This window comes from Mesoplodon mirus (assembly GCF_964341445.2).
Source record: "Mesoplodon mirus genome assembly, chromosome: 17".
Classification (NCBI taxonomy): domain Eukaryota; kingdom Metazoa; phylum Chordata; class Mammalia; order Artiodactyla; family Ziphiidae; genus Mesoplodon; species Mesoplodon mirus.
The window spans coordinates 13,228,900-13,245,727 of NC_138993.1; the positions used below are offsets into that span (position 1 = coordinate 13,228,900).

The 16,828-nt window shown below is 37.7% G+C and overlaps 1 protein-coding gene across 1 annotated transcript in view; it reads right to left on the reverse strand.

Moving 5' to 3' along the window:
- Positions 1-360: 360 nt before the first annotated feature.
- The window catches only part of TRPC4 (transient receptor potential cation channel subfamily C member 4), a gene marked incomplete at its 3' end in the record, with an annotated part of 151,892 nt that continues 135,424 nt past the window's right edge, over positions 361-16,828 (reverse strand). Inside the window, exons 8-11 of the mRNA XM_082602333.1 lie at positions 13,408-13,602; positions 2,783-2,824; positions 2,568-2,657; positions 361-1,083 (exon numbers count right to left, since the gene is read on the reverse strand). Of these exons, the coding sequence (XP_082458459.1) occupies positions 361-1,083; positions 2,568-2,657; positions 2,783-2,824; positions 13,408-13,602 (1,050 nt within the window). The remainder of the gene's footprint in view (positions 1,084-2,567; positions 2,658-2,782; positions 2,825-13,407; positions 13,603-16,828) is intronic.

Below are 16,828 nucleotides of genomic sequence, written 5' to 3' on the forward strand. Positions count from 1 at the left end.
TTGCATATAAAAATATCTAGGAGTCAACTAGCACATATATTGAGTCACATTTGTTTTAATTGAAAAAGAGAGCTAAAAATTTCCTGTAAGTTATTGCAACAGTACAAGAATACAAGGTGCATTTATTTATTAACAGCAACAACGACAAATTGTAAAACAAATTGTGAAAGCAAAAGCGGGCTACAAAACAAGGGTGTTTGATAGCCTTTGCCTTATTTAAACATGACATGTCAATACGCCCCAGTTGATAAATGCTATAAAGTGTACGTTAGCATTGGCTCATTCACCTTTAAACATCCCCCACCCAGTGCACTATGGGAAATGTGTGTTATGGGTGAGAAATGCTTCCTCTGTCAAGTATCACAATCTTGTGGTCACGTAATCTTCGTGGGTGACCATGTCTGTGAGGTTTGCATCGTAGTCTACACTGCAGTCCTCTTCCTTTGCGTGTTTCTCCTTTGGTATGATTGGAACTGTGTCCTCCACCACCACCTTCTCTGACTTGAATGAACACACTCTCTTGCCAACCTGTAAACCCAGGGAATCCGTATTTCTTTCTCGATGATCTACTAATATACACTGTTCGCCGAGACCTGGGATGTTCAAGTCACCCCGGGAAGCTAACCCTCGAGATTGCAGTTGAATGTTTGTCTCTAGTGGTGCTTCAGCTTGTTGACGAGCCACCTCTCCGGAAACGGAGAAGATTTGGTTTGCATTTTGCTCGGCAGCGTGTTGTTTTGATCGTCTATGAAATAACCCAAAGTTTTTGATATCGGTCACAAAATTCACTTTTCTCTGCTTCTCCCTCGGTGGCTCCTGCACCACCAGGGCGGAGCCGTTGCTGATGGTGTGTCTTTCGGAGGCGATCGCTGCTGATCGTGGGTGAATCAGGGTGGTTAAGTCGAAGAGGCTAAAGTTCTTTTTCTTGTCCTTGCTGCTAGCTTCGTTATCACTCTTTTCATCCGAGTCTGCGGAGTTAGAAGAATCCTTCGTGCCCTGAGCAGATTGGACCGTAGAGAGTTTGCTTCCTCTTAGTAACCCCAGGACTTCAAAGCGGAAGCTAGAAATGTCTTGCTTCAGTTCCTAAGTGAAATGGAAAACGACGAAATTAGTCTGTGACCTAAACAAATAAACGTTAAGAATCATCATCTGCTCGTTTCATATATGGATCTGACACGTCTTCATTCATTTTTGAGAGCTAGGTGTCCACTCTGCTGTGGTTCTGTTTAGAATTGTCAGTTCTCTCAGGGGCACTTGTATCTATTTGTTATCTCCTAATTTCCCTATCAGAGTTCTGTAGTAATAGGAGACTTCCTATGGTTGATGTAAAAAGAAACAGGAAGAGTTTTCTTTCCCACCACTCTAGTGGAGTATGTTGGGTTTCTTTAGAACTACAGTTTCAAATTCTTTCTCTCCAAAATATTCATCTGCTTTCAAGTCATCTTACATTCTCTCAGGGACATTTTGCTGTCCAAGGGGATATCTAAAACAATTAAAGTGGAGTCTACCCTTCCAAGAGTTGGCAGTTAGTTTCAATTGTTTATTACCTTGGAGTTGATTTTATCCCAACCTCTGGGGATAAAAAATCAGCCACTAAATCCTGGGAATTGATTCAGAACACACAGCACTTACTAGATTCATCCCTTTATCTTTTGGGGCAGCTGAATTCTCAGTCCTAACCTGCTGGTGGCCTTGTGGTGGCCTCCTGCCACCAGTCCATCTCCCAAAGCATCAGGAATCATTTAACTCCAAAATTCAGAGGTGTGGCAGCAAAGAACGTTTTGGATCCTAGCCAACTTTCAATCTGTGCTTTAAGCTTTGCAATTTATCTCTCTTCTTACCTAACTGGCTGCTTATATTTATTCTCTGTTAAGCCTGCTGTTTTTCTTTGTCAAAGTTCTCCTGTAGGGTTTTTTATTTGTTTGTTTTTGCCTATGAGATCTTATTGACTTTAGTCAGTCTTCCAAAATCTCTAGCAACTCATGCAGGCTAACAAAGGCATTTTATACACATGATATGAGCAAATATATACTTAATGTATTCTACCTTTCTTCTGTGATAGAATTGAAAAAAAAAAAAAAAGAAAGAAACTCAGGGAGAAAAACTACATTTATAAGCTACAGTTAAGCTCAAACCTTAAATTTTCTTTTACCAAAGCCGTGCCCAACACAAAGAAGGTTTTTGTTGTCGTTGTTTTCAGAACGTTGGTTACTAAGTGTTTCAGGTTTAGAAATCAGACCGACATTTCCAAAAGTAAAGCTCACTCAGTAGAGTGTGGCTGGGATCAGCAATCAGAATGCCACACAGCACTAGGATTTTCTCTGCCTCCAAATAAGTCCCCTCGATCATTCAGATTAAGTCTGTTTGAAAGCAATGTACTTTAAAAAGAAATTTTACCACTTTTTATATATATATATAAATCAATAGGGCTTGAATTTAAAAATCAGAAGACAGACAGGCTTGCTTGGAACACTTGGCCCAGTTTCCAGCTCTGGTGTTAAACGTGCTGCACCTGGTTCCACGCTCTACAGAATCTGCCTTTTGGCGACAAAGATGAAAGTGGTTACCTTAAAGTTCTCCTCAGTCAGACCTTCTTCAGTTTTGGCATCTCTAATCATTGCAGCCACGTATCGCTTTACCAGGTTCCTCATAACTTCCTGAGGCATTTGAACACAAGAGAATTGATATTCAGTGCATAAATGTGATTCCTCTCTTGAGTCAGTTCCAAAGAGGAGATTGTGCTTTATTTTAATGTAAGTGTCAAGATATAAGAATAACTTACTTGATATTGGTGATGTCTTCTTAAATTATCAGCAGCTCGCCTCTGAAAAGGGAAGGGACATTTACTTTTTGGTTATAGTGATATTGTACCATTCTGTAAAATAATGCCTGGTTCTTTTAATCAAGAATATTATTTCCCTCATTTCTGCAAAGTGGGAATTTTACTGGACAACAGACAATAAATAGCTAGAGAAAGTGCTTCATATGAATCAAAAGAATGAATGAACCAAAACAACAAAGGGCAAGGTTATAATTCCTATGGCATTTAATATATAGAATAAGTTAATGATGATGGCAAGATTGTTCTTTTAATATAAGTGATGAAGAATTAAGTAATCATACTTAGTATGTATCCCAAATCATTTTAAATGATCCTAAGAGACACAGGTGGGACATATCAAATACACAATAAATGTCAAATAAAAATAAAGATTTGATGGGTAAAAATCTAGCATTATAACAATATGAAGATCTTCATCAATGTCAACATAGCAACATTAAGAATTTAACCATGATATAAAACATGTAATCAGAAACACTGTTAGACAGTGAACTCCCCAACACTTAATTTCAAACAGATGTACATTAAGAGGAGATTGCTGTTTTAATTAGATGGTTGAATTTAACAAAATAAAATAAAAGGTTCTGATCAAAGATAGGGTTCATTAGATTTAAAAAAAAAATAAATGTGACTCTGAGCTATCATTTTGAAGAAATCAGAACGGTTTGAGAGCAGAGCTGGTGTTAGCACAGAGCAATGATTATGGAGTGTAAAATGGAGAAAGATGTTTAAGGACTAAAAAATGTCCATTATAAACTGAGTTAAATAATAAATGAAAAATTATATATTTGCAGACTTCACTAGTATTCTAAAGATACTAGAAAAAAAGCTATCATAATCCCAATTTTATGCATGTCGAATAAATATCAGTATTGATTCTTAAGGAAGAAAACTAGCCAAAGTAATGTAAAATAAAAATACTTCTGTTACAAGGGAATGAATTTGGTAAATTGTGAGAAAGCAAAAGAGATAACATATCGTGGGTTTAATTAAGTCTTTTGATCTTGTTCCTTACTAAATAATCATAGGCTGTTAAAATGGAATTTTGAAAAGGGCCGTGCATACATCACTGTGAAATGATATTAGACAAAAAATCAAACAATTCAAAAGAATCTCTTGTTTTCTCTTTAGGGCAATAGGGGAAATTGGCCTTTTCACTGGCCGTGAGAATGGATTTGTGTTTCATGACTATTAGTGACTTTTAGAAACAGATGAGACCGTGCTTAACTTTCTAAAGGCCACTAATGATTGGAATACCATTCAATATTACATGAATCTTAAGAAACAAATTTTCAAATGATTATGGTATTAATCAAAAGACTGGGAAATTTGAAACTTCATACAAAACTAGAACATCTTGAAAGAAATAGAGCATGGGAATTTTATGACTGGGCCACAAGATGGAGGTATGTAACTCCTGTTGAGATCAGATCAGCTGAAACCCGAAGCAAAAGCACTTCTGGAAGGAAACAAGCCTTCCAGGTCTCCTTCACTTTTTTTTAAGTGAACACAAATACAAAAGCAATCTGTACGCTAACTTCTTTAGCACTCTCAGTGTAAGTATTGTACAGGAGATCGTATTCCATGGTTTAAGTAAATAGAAACTCTGAATTTAATATAGAATTTAGTCGACTCAATTTTTATTATCTTGGGGTTCTATAGCATTTTGCTAGTTTAGTCTGTAAAAAGCCAATAAAAACTAGTCAGTAGAGAGCAGTTTGAAATCATGAGTTAACTTTAAATTTCCTTAATGCAAAACTAAAACTGGGGATGACAAAATCAGAAAATTATGAGTAATAAGTGAAAATGATCATGATGCATTTTAGTATTAAGATGAGCACAAACTGTCTTCCCTTCAGTAGAACCTTACTCATACATGAATTTTAAAATTGTAATGCAAATATAAAAAGATCAAAGGTCACACTTTAAAAACTAATTCCAGGTTTATTTTTCTAAGAAAAAAAAATTTTTAAGCAAAATTGTCTGGCAGAAGGAAAGAACATAGAAAAAGTTTACTGTGATAACAGTAAAAATTTATTCAATATCCATAGCCCAGGTTTAAGGCTAAGTTAATATAGTTAATTGTTTTTGACAACCAATTTGTTTCCACAACGAGATGGTCATACTACAAAACAGTTTTTAGTATTGTGAGATTATATCAGCCAACCGAACTTCGCTATCCTAGGAAGAAAATAAGAATGGATGCAGTTAACCATCTTCTGAGTACTGAAAGCAAAAATGAATGCAGTGAATTCACCAATGCTTATTGACCATTAATATCAGGGCTACCTGTGTCTACTTTTTTACTTTCAGGGAGGTAATGTGGTGTGATGTTAAGAACACCTGGGAGTGAAGATGACCAAGCCTGAATGAGGAATTTATCTCTGAGACCTTCTCCCTTCCACAGTTTTTATTTTGCAAGGGTAAAGATAAACTCACTGAATGATTTTGAAGATTAAGTGAGATAAGAAATTTAAGGCTTCTATTACTAACGAATGTTAGTTCCTGTCCTTTCTCCATTATTTTCCCTTTGTGATTAATATTATAATTTAACATACCTAAAAAATATATTTAAAAAAATATTCTTGAATCACAAAACCTGTGGATAGTTTAACACATATTGGGATTGCCTCTGGAAAAGTAAAAGAATGTACTTAGGGGTAATTATCTTTGCATGATTTGCATGGCATTTCATGCTTGAGAAGAGCATTTTCTTTAGCTAGAGAGTTGGACGCTTTAGCCTAGGCAATAGAGATTTGTAAATAAGAAATTCATATTTAAGTGATAGGGTGAAGGGATGGTCCTGGTAAATATGGATAGATATAACACAGATTCTGTAGGCAGTTATTTTTGTTTTATTAAGACTTTATTATTTTTTAGAGCAATGCAGATTCACAGCGAATTATAGGGGATGGTACAGAAATTTCCCTTAAACTCCTGTCACCACACACTCTTAGCTTCCCCCACTATCGACATCCCCAACCAGAGTGGTGCATTTGTTACAACTGATGAACCTACAATGACACATCACTATCACCCAAAGTCCATAGTTACATTATGTTCACTCTTTGTGTTGTACATTCTATGGGTTCTGAATGGAAAGGAGGGGACAGTAAGAGTCCCAGGGGGACAGGGAATGTTGACGGGAAACAGAGCTGGAGGCCTGGTGCTGGGGTGGGAGCATGATGACTAAGATTTCTAGCCCGGCTGCTGAGATGTTGGTACTATTAGAAAAATAATAAAGAATTCAATTTGGGATATGCTGACAAAGGACATTAAGGTGGAGATGCCACTGTCTATTTTATATTTTGGGGGAAGTTTAGGACTAAAGAAAAATATTTGAGGATTATATGCATAGGTACAAGAATGGATACAATCACAAATCCACATTTCTTGGCATTGCTAAAGGGAAACTATCATGAACAATAAAATCTTTGATAAATTGTGAATATATCTATTAGGAATGCATAAACTATCCCTTTCATTTTAAATTAGCTTTCTTAGGCTAATACTAAAATTAATTTAATTATCTAAATTCTCAGAATCTACCAAAGGTCAAGGAGCACAAGATCGGGCTTCAAATTTCAATACACGACAACTGACATGTAGGCGTTAAGAACAGACATGTTACTTATTAGAACTGAAGAGCTGGTCCAGTCTCATTGCCTCATTTATAAACAAGGAAACCAAGGTCCACACAGTTGAGTGAATAACGAAAATACTACAATGTTCTAAAGGCAGTGCCAGTCCTAGAATCCCAGGCTAGAATTTACTCTTTACTCCTTGCCTTTTTGATCAAGTAGACACTAAGAGACATATAAGAACATCTGCTCTGCATCCTATGACTTTGCCTCTTTCTCCCATCACATCTTAGTTTGTGGGTCAGTATCCTTTCCAGACTGGATCCTCATTTATTTGAATAAAAATTAACCACAAAATGCATGGCATATGTTGTACTAGTTTCCTAGGGCTACCATGCAAAGTACCACAAAGTGGGTGGCTTAAAACAACAGAAATTTAGTATCTCACACTTCTGGAGGCAGAAGTCTTGAATCAAGATGTTGGCAGTTCCATGTTCCCTCCGAGACTCACAGTAGAATCCTGCCTTTCCTCTTCCTAGCTTCTAGTGGTATCTGTTAATCTCTGGTGCTCCTTGGCTTATGCCTGCACAATTCCAATATCTACTCCATCACCACATGACGTGCTTCCTGTGTTTCCAGGTCTTCAAATGTTCATGTTCTTATGAGGTCTCTCCTCCAATAGGAGCTCATCTTAACAAATCACATCTGCAAAGACCCTGTTTCCAAATAAGGTCATATTCTGAGGTGCTGTGGATTTTGAGTTCAGAGTATCTTTATGGGGGAGACACAATTCAATCCATAATATATGCACTCTTTGCCATAAACATAATGATCATTTTTGGCAACTGGTGACATCGTTAAATATTTATAATAGAGCTGCCACTAACAATACCTCGTATGTTTGCAACCTCTTTGTTGGGTAAAGATCAGCTGCACTTCAAAAGGATTTACTCTCATAAGGGAAAGCATGACATCTTATAACTCTCACTGGAAGTGACTAAGAACAGAATGGACCAATGTGTGTTTATAAAAGTAATATAATGAAGGACAGTTCATTAAAAAATACCTAAGTGGGTAAGAGGTATTTAATTTTTTCAAGCCATTCACATGTTAAACTTTGATTGATAAGTGATCTGCAATGACTAGGGGTTCTCTGTTTTTACTAAAAAGTAATGAACGAGGGGCCTCCCTGGTGGCGCAGTGGTTGAGAGTCCGCCTGCCGATGCAGGGGATACGGGTTCGTGCCCCGGTCTGGGAGGATCCCATATGCCGCGGAGCGGCTGGGCCCGTGAGCCATGGCCGCTGGGCCTGCGCGTCCGGAGCCTGTGCTCTGCAACGGGAGAGGCCACAACAGTGAGAGGCCCGCAAAAAAAAAAAAAAAAAAAAAAAAAAAAAAAAAAAAAAGTAATGAACGAAGTAGAATTATAGCATGATAGACCTGGGTTAGGAATAAAGAATTTTCTGTGAATGAGTTCATGTTTACAGTGTTACTGAGAAATTTGTGGAGTTGCATTTGGCAGCTTTTTCTAAAATAACTTGGGTTGATTTTCTGTTATGTTTAAGAAAAATGGGCCACATGACTGATCAGGGACCTTCCTTCCCTAAGTTGATGTCTAGGAAAAATATTTTGGAGGAAGACGTGCACTTTAAGATGGCAGTTTTCTCCACGAATTATATCGGAAGTCTGGCACGGTTCTTTGGCAGGGTGGCTTCGAACGCAGGTGCCCAGGGCACACCTGCCCACCACATTAGCAGATCTCTCTCTTTGCAGGTTCCTCCTGATTTGTTAGGACAAGACAATGGCAGTATTTGGATCACAGAACTAATGATAAAGGAAACGACCAACTAGTGAGAAGCCTTGCTGCCCAGAGGTAACCTCTCATTTCAATATAAGTGTCAGGTTGCTTTAGAGCAGGAAGGGTTTTGCAGCTATGAAAGAAAGGGCTCTGGGGAATCCATGGTGACATTTTGTCACTCTTTATCTCTCCTTTTCCCCGGGTCCAATATGTGGAATGTCAGGCTCACTCCACGTAGCTGGTTCCCTGCAGTCAAATTGTCAGTGCCGTTTTCTCTCATTTCCACTCTGGTTTTGGTCTATCACTGATTTTAAGCCCATGAATTATGCCTTTTATTCTCTGCTTTGCTCAGTGAATCCCTGAAAGGGGGCAGCTTGCTGTGCTCTTCTTTTAAAAAAAAAACAAGTAAAAAGGCAAGGGGCCATTTCAGGATGTGATCCCTCTGTAAAGATTGTAGTTTGGCTCATTTATAGATGAATCTATACATATTGTTCTCTATAAACATACTGTCTAAGCATATAAAAATAAATGATATAAAAAGCTGAAGGTTGCCTTGTCAAAGCAAGTATTCAGGATCTCACTCTTGAAATAGCAAGAAGAAATTTGTTCCTCTAGATTCCCACTTAGGAAAGAAAATTTAATTGAAAGGTCCCATCAGCAAATCTTACAGCAATAAATTAGGGATTGAGAGGTACCCATGGATGAACACAGTCATATATGTAAGATTTGTTGGTAGGCCTATGAAAACTCATGAAGATTAAGGGATGACACATTTTGATAATTATAAAACATGAAGTCTGAAAGGCAAGTACTATTAACATTTTTTCTTTAGTAATGATAGGTGATATTAATCCATTCACTGCTCCTAATTCTCTTGCAGTGACTTAACTGAATGTATTTCTGTGGCAACTGGTCAGGCATGAGTATCCCATCTGTGACCCCAGAGTTGAGTGATGCTAAGGGGCCCTAACAGAGATGGTGTTTCGTGTTCCCTTCACTATGTGCTCCAGAGAAAACGAGAAAGTGGAAAACATAAAACTAGAGGTTAAAACCATTTTTTTGTTAAAAGACCTGGTAGTTTTTTGGTTCAGTATATTGCCCATTAACTTTAGCATTCTATTTGGAAACCTGGTCTATGGCATTAAAACTGATTCATATTAATTAAACACTGGCAGGGTCTTATTGCATTAACATCTTTTTACTTTAAATTATCTAGACCTCTTGGACAACAAATACAAACATTGGCTTTCAGTTTAAAAAGCTGAGCTAGATACCAATGCTTTTTTTTAATAGGAATTTCTAATTAAAGTTACAGGCTGGAAGTGCTTGTTAAAATGGAAATTCCTGATGATTCTAAGACACACTAAAGTTTGAGAACCACTGTTTTAATACTGAGAAGGGTATTTGCTGATAAAATGTGCTTAAATTCTACAAGTAATATAAAAACCAGAGGCTCTAAAATATTGCTTATTTTATGACTGTACTTTCCATACGCTGCCTCTTTGGTGGGATTTTCATGATTTCACAGAAACAAGACATCTCTCCATCATGGGCTTGCTCCCACAATAAAAGTGTTGTTCAATAAAGCATTTCTGCTTTCTCCCATAAAGCATTCCAAAGGAAAACTTAATTTACCTGGAATTCCCAGTCACCCATAAAAGGAAGTCCAAAGTTTAAAAAAAAAAAAAGTTAATGAGTTTTCAGAGCTAGTTGTATCAGTTATTACCCATAAATCGCAAGATAAGATCACCAATGTTGGGCTCCCAGACTGTGGCCCATCAGTAACCCTGAGAGCACTGGCTTCAGGCTTGCAGGGAGGGATCAACAGGGTAACATTCAGGCAGCTGCTGGTGACAAGAGTATGTGAAGCACAAGTGGGAAGGTTTAGAGAAAATGCCTCCAAGAATGTATGAACTCTACCTCCAGGTCAGCTTGAGTTTTCTTCTTCACAAATGTGAAGCAAGTTGGAATGAGAGCAGAAGGTAGGCCAGCCTGTTAAACAAGGGCTTTGGGATACAGGAATGTAAGAGGCAGCGGAAAACAGGGGTGGGATCTGCAAAAGCTGTTGAGAAAAATCAAAAGGTGGACACACAACATGGAGGGTATTGTTGCAAGGTCATCAGAGTTTTCAGGGAAACAAGAGAGGGCAACGAAACGCACATGGGATGGGAAACAAAAGACCCGAGTTTTTCCCCAGCTCTGTCACCTAAAACACTGCACAAGGTAAACAAGCTCTTTTTTAAAGGAAATAGTTGAGCTAAATGATTTCTAAGGTCCCTTTGAAATGTCATGGGGTCTTCTAAGCTGTGCCTTCGTTTTACAAAGTGACTGCCAGGGGTACTTCAAAGTCACCTTTCAGTTAATGGATGTGTGTCTTATCTCCTTGTCTTCATCTGTCTACACGATGAACTATCAGGTGGATTAACCAAATTGAAATGAATTCACAGCACTCACTTTTGGAATTATTTTCTCATTTAACTCCTCCATTAATATTACAAACTTCTTCTTAATTTACTTTTTATTTATCTTACATTTTTCTTTGCAAATAATACATATTATTTATTTCCATCTAAAACCTAAATGTATAAAACTCAACTAAGAGTATGCATACCACAATATGTCCTTCTCATTCTGGAAATGCAGTCTAGGTAAAAGGTAAATGTATAGCACTGAGTTTGATTAGGTTGGTGCTTTACCCAAGCCTCCACTTGGCAGAGAAGAGTCAGGATTGAGAGTAGGAAGAGAATGGAGAAGAGAGAGGTGACTCACAGTATTGATTTAGTTTGTCATAAATTCCCAAAGCATAAAAATATCCATTACCAAAGGTTAGTAAAATTTATATGGCTAGGGAAGAAGGAGTGATTTGAGGTCACAATTAATTGTGAATTATCTTTCTGTGCACCAGCTTGGATCAAAATATTCAAATTTAGAGACAGAGACATTAAAAAGAAACTTGTTTTTCTGACCAGCAATGTATAGAAAAGAAAGCTCTTTAACTTATACCATTTACCCTTTGAATCACTGTTTTCATAGGAAAGCCCAAGTCAATGTTAAGCTCCTCTTTGCATCTAAGAAATGATGGTAATATACTCCTAAAAATATGTCAACAGTGGGAGGATTCTGGGGGACGGGAGAGAGAGTTGGAAGTCAAATTCTTAGAGTGGTCCTCCATTATTTTGGTGGCAGCACAGATGGCGCTCTTAAAATATTAGAGCAGGGCCCTATATTTTTTTTACAAGTTCCATGGCATCTTAAAACCCAAGATTCCTTCTGCTATTGCCTAAAATTAAAATATTAAAGACAAATTTCTTTTGAGTGTGGCTTTTATTTGGGGGCCCAGAAACTCTTTTTCAGTTGAAATACTCCTATGAGAGAAAGCATAATAAAATACTACTAATAATTAATATCTCTTCAAGGATTGATAAAATAAATTTCTTATGAATTTAAGAATAAGATGAGAAAAAGGACAAGTATATTGTGATATGGAAGGGAGTAGGCCAGAGTTCGGCATCTCTGAAATCTTTGCCTGTTTATCTCAAGGAAAACATGAATTCTCACACTGTTCTCATGGCCTCTTGCCTATAACTATACGGTAATGTTAAATATGTCATCTAACATGTATTTTAGTAAGATGTTCTCATATCTGTGTCCCCCACGTTAAAAACAATGCCCTCAAGGATGGAAACCATGCCTTCGTATATCTTCTCCCACCTCTAATTCCTAGCTCAGCTCCTGGCATGTGGAAAATGTACAGTAATTGCTTATTAAACCCAAATCATTATATTTATTTTATGAACATATTTTTTAATAAATTGAACTTATTTTTTAAGAGGAAAATAAGACACTTGGAGTACAATAATTTTGCTGTAAGGTCAGTGATAAACTCTATAAATTAGTATGAGGATTGCAAGGTAAGGCTTCACCATAATCTGACTTCCATTTCTAAGATCAGATAGACACCCAATTTCCAAGTTCTCGGAGTGACGGTTTCTAGGAGAGAATATAACTGCCTCTCCTAACCACACTCTGTTTGCTATATGCCCTTGCCAGTCAATTTCTTTTTAGAATTAGAATTGTTACAGAGATGACAGGACAATCAATGCCACTTTCAGGAGAGAAAGCCCCATCTGATGCTGATAACAATGCCTGGTGGGCAATGAAATTAACGAAGAAGAAGAATCACTAAGGGCATAACTAGCAGTCATAAACTTTAAATAAAATTAAAAATGAATTAATTTTTAATTAAATAACTGATATTACTTGATTCTAATATAAAGGCATATTAGAATACTTCCAAAGCAATTTCTCTGAGAAGGTCCAAGTGACTAATGAATGATAGGGTATTAATTTCTAAAACATGAGAACTTTGAAAATTAGGAAGTTGAGTGAGAAAGAAATGAAGAATGACATGTCAGTGGTTTGGCCAGAACAAAGCCTTAAATCCATGCCTTTTCTGTTGGAGTTGCTTGAACTCTTTCTTTCCAATATGAAAGAAATGTCCCAGGGAAGTATAATCTTCCAGTATAACAGGGGCATGGCTCTGAACAGTCCTAATAGTTTTTACAAACACAACTTCTTGGCATTTAATATAATTGGGAGTTAGAAGCAAAATGTTGAACAATTGAGCGTATTCTGAAATCACTGCACTTGAATATGGCACAGCATTTTCAAGTTATAATATTTGTTCAATCACTGAATTGAGAAATTTTTATCAAGCATTCTCCGCTCTGTGCGGGGGCCTAGGCTAGGCACTAAGAATGTGAAGTATCTGAAACAGATCCTTTCCCTTATGATCCAGAGACAGAAACAGACAGCGAGTCAGTCATGCCACAGGTAACCTGAGGTTATAATTCTGAATAGAGCTAGAAATTAAGGTTCTAAGAGAGAATGTACTAGGTCTCCAAGCCTTGACTGGTGGGTTTGGAGAGGCCTATGTACAGTGTGGTTCCTATTAAAATAACAGTGACCGCCCTCAGTGGAGGAAATGGGTTTGTGAAACCATAGTTAACCATAGTTAAGCAGGCAGTTTCTTAGACACAGTAGCTGGGCAATAAATGTGCACCGAATGCACCCAGTGAGAACAAAAAGAATAAAATGCAAATGTATTCAATAAGGAATGCTAACATACTCAAGCACACATTTGAAAAAAAAACCAAACAACAGTAATACCAACATGCTGTGTCCTTACCCCTATTGTTCCAAAACTTTCTGGCTTTCTTCTCATCTTTTTCTTGCACAGGTGTGTCCATATCCATTTGATCAGGTACCAGAGAGACTTGGGGCTTGGGATGACATTGAAGGGAGTAGGCAGGGTACCTCCTTCTTCAAAATAACTCATCCAAAGCTTTGTCCGAGCAAATTTCCATTCTATATCTGCATGGTCCTGAACAGGAAAACATGACAAGTGCTGACAGGTTTCTTAATTAATAAGGTGAGATAAACCTCACAGAGAGCCTGTAACCTGACTTTGAGTGGCTCTTGGAACATTCATTAAATTGCCTGTAAAAACAACACTGACTCCCAGAGATGGTCATCTAAATTCAGACAGTGGCTTAGCCTGGAAAGGAGTCACAGCTCTCTTGTCACTTTTCATCCTTCCCACTTGCAGGAAACAGACATTTACAATAAATCCATGTTAAAGAGACTACAGAGATTAGTTATGACTTGATGAATCTTCATTTACTGCCCTGTAGGCTTACATTAGCTCAGTTTCATTAGATTCTGGCCACAAGCAGGGCTTTAGGTCTTACCCAAGGCCTTGAAACCCTGCCTAGGTAGGTGCCCATGGCTCATACTTCTGGTGTTTCCAGTAAAAGTCTTACTTGATTTGTTTCCATCTGAATAAACCTTGTCCACCTTTAGGCAACAGGCATAAACTCAGAGAGAAGTTCCTCTAACAAATGTACAGTAGGGTCTCTGACACAGCATTGAACCCTGACGTAACCTTGGCCAAATGGTACCAGGTGAGAGTACGGCTAGGGGTTGCCCACAAGCCTGAGGCACCCCCCTAATTATTTATTAATGATTCTGCTTTGTTAATCTCCTGGAAAAACTTAGGAACATTTGTGGCAATTAGATATGGGGCAGCCAGTCTCTTCTTAAATTAGCCACAAATCTTATTTAAGCAGAAAATCTGGGAAGTAGGAGGTGGTAGAAACTAGGCGTACATACAAATTCAAAATAGTTCATTTTAACCCATTAATATTATTAAAAACACCTCGAGTTTTAGAGTAGGAGAAATCAGAGTATACTTCATTCTAATCTTCCTAAATTGCTGTGTGCTGATGAATGCATATGTTGTTTATACATTCTACTCTGAATAATACGGATTTTCGTCTAGACGCTGGACAGCTCGTGCTTTCAGCAGAAGTCACTGTATCTAGAAAATGCATGGTCTTCATTTTTGCTTAGCAAACGATCGATAGATGGACGTACAGAAGCTCCAGCTTCCCCTTGTCTCTCCTCTCCCATTTCTACTGCCTTCCCTATCTTTCTTCCTAAACAAGCTTATAGATTCTGCATTAATGAAGGAAAGCAGATGTTGTTTGCTGCCGCCACGGAGACTGGGACTGAATAAAATTGGCTTCAGGTAGTAAAAAGGCAGTCCCACAGGTGAAGTGTTGGCCTGTGAGTAGCTTCTGCTCTTTCGCATTCTCAGGGAGTCACAAGTTGAGGATTATCCTGACCTCACTGTGTCCTCTTACTGCTGTCACAAAGCAGACTCTTCCTTTGGGATTCTGAAAGGGTCTATAACAACGTCTACAGCGGTTAGAAAAATTGAAGATGACAAGTTCCAGGCTGGTGATAACTATAATCACCTCTGCTACCCATCTTCTAACTCTTAGTTAATGTTTAAAGCTTAGCTTAGGTATTTCCTCTCCTAGGAGCTAGCCCCGAATCTCATCTATCTCAGCTGTCTCCTCTCCCCAGCCCATGTTACAGTCCTCTTTTCTGTGCTTTTATCACATTATCCAATTCCTTTTCTCAATATTGGAATTATTTATTGAATTTTTTTGTCCATCCTATATTACTTTTTTCTTGAGGGCAGGGACTTCGTTATTCTGGGTATCCCTAAAATCAAGCATATGTCTGGCATATACTAGGTGCACAATAAATATTTGATCTATGAACAAAAGATTGAGTGAGAAGAAGACTTTGTACATGGTCTGCACGATCCCTTTTGCCTTTCAACTGTTACATTTTCTTCTTCTTTCATGCTTTATCCTAGAGCTCTGAATTAAGGGTAGCAGGACAAGAAGAGAAAGACCTCAGGGTAAATTCTGCTATTGTGGCACAGGTGAAAATCAAATATTTGGCATGTTCATGCTCCAAGGAGGCATCACACGCGGGATGTTGGGGTACACCTGTCTCAGGTTCTCAGTGCCTGCTCTCCTCTCAAGTAGCTTTAACATTTGGGCTAAACAAGAATAGAAATTTGAAGATCGTTCTCATTTCTACAAGTCACCTAGAAAGACACACCCCACACAGGAGCAAAAAGAAAATATTACACAGTTCCTGACTAATGTTCTCTTCTTGATGAAATTGGTACATTTAATGTTTTATAGGATCCAAATTGTATATACAATTTCTCTGTATATAGCTTGATAATTAGATGGTTTCTAATATTTTTGGAAGGGTGGTCTGGAAAATAGAATCCACATTTAGCAAATGTGTTGACTAGAGGAACACAGAACTTCTGAAACAAATATATATTTATGGACTATCTAAAAAGTTTAAGATTTGTGAGATGCTTAAAGGAAGTTCCACAAATTCAGATATTCATCCGCAACTCCTAGGACCTAAGTATATTTAGTGGGAATACTCTAGTCTTGGAATCAGTAAATAAAAATCATTTCTTTTTATGTTTTATGCAGTTTTTCATCTGTGACAGGTGTCTTGCTTCCATAAAGACAGTATAATTAAAATTAGGAGTGCTGCTTCTCAAATTAACAATAATAACACCCCAGAGGATTAGCAATAGATTCAAAGATGCAATATAACTGCAGTTATTTATGGAGTAAATGGGCAGCCTGTAATTATTCTCATAAAAAGCTACTTGTCTAAAGTATACATATGAAAGACTTAAGAAATATATTTCATCCCAGTATGGGTTTGCTTTGTCACTATTGCTAATGGCCATAGACACAGATCACTAGTATGCAAGTTGAAGGGGATAAAGGACTTCGCCATTCTTGTTCATTGCCATATTTCTAGTTCTTAGGACAGTACCTGGCAACAGAGTAAGCACTTAATAAGAATTTATTGAATGAATGAATAAATAAGCTAAGTTGTTTGGATTCTAGAGTTTCAAATAAACACATATGGTACTGTACATTCTGCTACAGCATTCAGGGTTACTCCTCTCTGACTTTTTTTCTGGGCTTTAAGAAACTGAAAACCCTGTGCTTTTTCACTCCGACTCCTCTCTGGGCTAGCTCTTGTATCTTGCCAAGCTAGCATGAGTTTGCTTATAACAAGATTGTAGATTAGATGGTCAGAGACAATGCAAAACCCAAAGGGCACTGCATAGAGTTGTGTTGCCTGTTCATAATCCATACCTCACCTATGTTTGCCATAGCCAATGACTGCATGGTAGGATAGATTTAGTA